The sequence below is a fragment of the Petaurus breviceps genome, unplaced genomic scaffold, assembly GCF_028583685.1.
Source record: "Petaurus breviceps papuanus isolate PSGF00001 unplaced genomic scaffold, PetGlider_PUasm1.0 454, whole genome shotgun sequence".
NCBI classification, from domain to species: domain Eukaryota; kingdom Metazoa; phylum Chordata; class Mammalia; order Diprotodontia; family Petauridae; genus Petaurus; species Petaurus breviceps.
This window is the reverse complement of record NW_027186342.1, coordinates 2,442,235-2,445,133: the sequence shown is the minus strand read 5'-3', so window position 1 is coordinate 2,445,133 and position 2,899 is coordinate 2,442,235. Positions and strand designations below refer to the sequence as shown.

At 54.8% G+C, this 2,899-nt stretch overlaps 1 protein-coding gene across 1 annotated transcript; it reads right to left on the bottom strand.

Moving 5' to 3' along the window:
• Positions 1-322: 322 nt before the first annotated feature.
• Positions 323-1,981, bottom strand: HOXC12 (homeobox C12). Its single transcript, XM_069101131.1, has 2 exons — positions 1,390-1,981; positions 323-561 (listed from the first exon to the last, which is right to left on the bottom strand). The coding sequence occupies exons 1-2, from the start codon at positions 1,979-1,981 to the stop codon at positions 323-325; spliced, it is 831 nt and encodes a 276-aa protein (XP_068957232.1).
• Positions 1,982-2,899: the final 918 nt, after the last annotated feature.

Genomic DNA, 2,899 nt, shown 5'->3' with positions numbered 1-2,899 from the left:
ACCAAACAACCTGGAAATAATTTTGACTTCTTTCTCCCACCCCACCCCCAAGCGATCGGCTTCTTATTTCTTTCTCCCTCTTTCTGTTTCTCTCTCTTGGCCTGGCAGAGCTGATGCATGGTATGTGTAGGAAGGGAACTGATTATCAAAACAGACATAACAAAAATACCCGGAAAGGGGCAGAGCCCCGGGCCTCAAGTTATAAGCGGGTGACAATGTCTGATGCAGGCGGTCAAGCGGCCAGGCGGCCAGGGAGTAAGGCTCTCCCCCTCTCTTCACCAGGGACTCGGCTTAAGTCTGATGTCTCCTCCTTCTGAACCCCCTAAAAGAAGGAGAGGGCCTGCTCCCTGAGCAGAAGTCTTTTCTTTTTCATCCTCCGGTTTTGAAACCAGATCTTGACCTGCTGGTCACTAAGATTCAAGCGGTCCGAGAGTTCTCTCCTCCTCTGGCGGGTGATGAACTCGTTCACCATGAACTCTCCCTCCAGCTCCGCGAGCTGCAGCTTGGAGTAGGGTTTGCGCTTCTTCCGGGACCGGGTGTGCATGGGATACCAAGGGGCGCCTGGGGAGGAGGGAGTGGGCACAGGACAGTTGGCTTTGGAAGGTGAGGAGTTGACAACACAGAAAAGAAAAAAAAAACTCAGTCCTTCCCCAGTCTCCCTTGTTCCCCTCCCCATGTCTCTTATTCCTTTTCTTTACGGCTCCCCAATACTCCCACGGTGTTCCCTCTCCCTTTTTAACTCCTCGTCCTTTTGCTCCCCTTTCCCAGTCATACTTTCTGACCTCCCCTTCCCCCATCCCTTCTTTCTTTCTTGCTTCTGCTCGTCACTTCTCCCTAACCCTTCTCTTTCTCTCTTCTCCCCAATATTCCTCAGCTCCCTTTTCTTGGGGAACCCTCTCTCTTGCTCATGGAGCAGGAAGGGCTGTCATGGCCCAATGGGAAAAAAATAAACAGTAACCACTTAGAGAGAGAGAGAGAGAGAGAGAGAGAGAGAGAGAGAGAGAGAGAGAGAAGCATTTAGGGCGCCAGGGTGGCGTGGATGGGGTGGACAGGATGGTGGGACCATTGGGAAGGAGGAAATGGACCCTTAACTCCTACCCCCTGGAGCTTCCTGGCCTTCAACCCCCAGGCAGGCGGAAAGGGAATCTTTCATTTTCTTTTATAGGGATATTTACATGTTTATAGGCCTTTCCACCCTCCTCTTTCTTTTTTTTTTTTTTAAGAAGCGCTCACTAATGAAACATTCTGCCACCCCAAGCTGCTTCGAATTCTCCCAGTTCCTGAATTCCGTCAGTCGCCGCCCCACGCGGCTAGCCCCTAGTCGCGACAGAGAGCCCACTCTATGTTGAAATAGAGGTTCTTGGCTGAAATGGAGGGAGTCATCCTTACCACTGGTCGAGAGCCCGTTCCCCTGGCCTAGAGGCGACACCAGGCTGGCCCCATCGCCCGCACCGCCGCCCTTGTTTCCCTCGTTGAGCAGGGACGAGCTGGAATCGGACTCGAGTGACTGGCAGGAGGGGGGGTCGTGGGGGGGGCCCGCGGCGCCGTCCCCCCCGCCACCGCCGCCGCCGCCTGCAGTGTAGTCGTACTTGAAGCCCATAGACGGCGGCCCCGACGGCTCGAGCTGCAGCAGCCCGCCCCCCTCCCGCCCCCGTTCCTCGCGCTTCAGCCCACCGCCCTCGGCGCACGCCTCGCGATAGTAGCATTTGCTCTCCTCCACCCGGGCCAGCTCGCACGTCCGACCGAAGGACGGGTTAAGCGACACAGGGCTGCCGAGGTAAGGCTGGGGATAGCCATTGCACGGCTCCGCCGACGGCCAAGGCAGGGAGCAAACGTTGTCTCGCCGAGGGTAGGACAGAGAAGGCAGGCCGGGCAGCTGCCCCCCCGAGGCGCGGAAGTTGGGGAAGTAGAAGGTGTCCCCCGTGTGGATATTCACCAGCGGCCCCACAAACCCGGGATTAAGGAGATTATGTTCGCCCATTTCCGCGGGGCCCGACCGAGAGCTTCTACTTTATTGCTATCTGACATTAAACATAGTTAAACCTGCGGACGCGTCCCATTGGCTGCTGAACGGTCACATGGGCTCCTGCTGGAGGAGGGGTAGGAGGAGGAGGGGGTGGGGAATGAAGAGACCCCCCCCCTCCCCAACACACATAGACAACCAACACCAACTTCTCTTCCCCTTTTCTTTGGGGGAGGGGGGTGCTACTTTGTGGATGAGGGGTAATTCGATAGATTCTAGTTGCTAAAAAACATCACACAAAATCCAACCCAAGGAGCGCAGCAGTAGCTCAACCTGGGGCGGGGAAGGAATAAGAAAAGAACACACAAAAATCATACACACACCAATGACACACGCACACCCCCACACTCTCTCCACCTACCTCCCCCCATGTATCCTTTCGCCAACAGCTGGCCGAACACAGCCCGTCCTTCTTTAATTAGCTCCTTTATTAACTAAAACCGTTGGAATTTACAATATCTCCCCAATAAATTACTATTAGATATTGTGTCATATAAAGTTTACTGGCTGTTTAAGGAGACGGATGAGCCCTTTGGCTACAAGGTTTATTTACAGTAGAGAGAAGTGGGGATAAGAGCATGTTTCTTGCCGGGTTCTCTTTCCCATTCTGCCTCCGGGACCTGTTCTAACTCCTTTTCCATTGGTTTCACTCCAGGAGTTGGGAGAGGGCACCACAGACTCTGGGGGGGAGGGGGGTCCTCCCACTGAAGAATGGATCCAGAGGGAAAATGACGCCCCAGGCCCTTTTTGCCTCTCCCTCCAACCAACAACACACCTTACCCATCCACCTCCACTCCCAGTAGAGAAAGACAAATGCGGAAGGGAGCAGGGAAGGAGACAACCAGCTCCACACGCTTCCCTCTGCCCGAATCTGAG

Bases quoted from the DNA above. Each gene is read 5' to 3' on its own strand.
- HOXC12 (XM_069101131.1), bottom strand. From the start codon at position 1,981: ATGGGCGAACATAATCTCCTTAATCCCGGGTTTGTGGGGCCGCTGGTG. The intron at 562-1,389 runs GTAAGGATGACT...CCTCCTCCCCAG, and splicing joins GAACGGGCTCTCGACCAGTG to GCGCCCCTTGGTATCCCATG.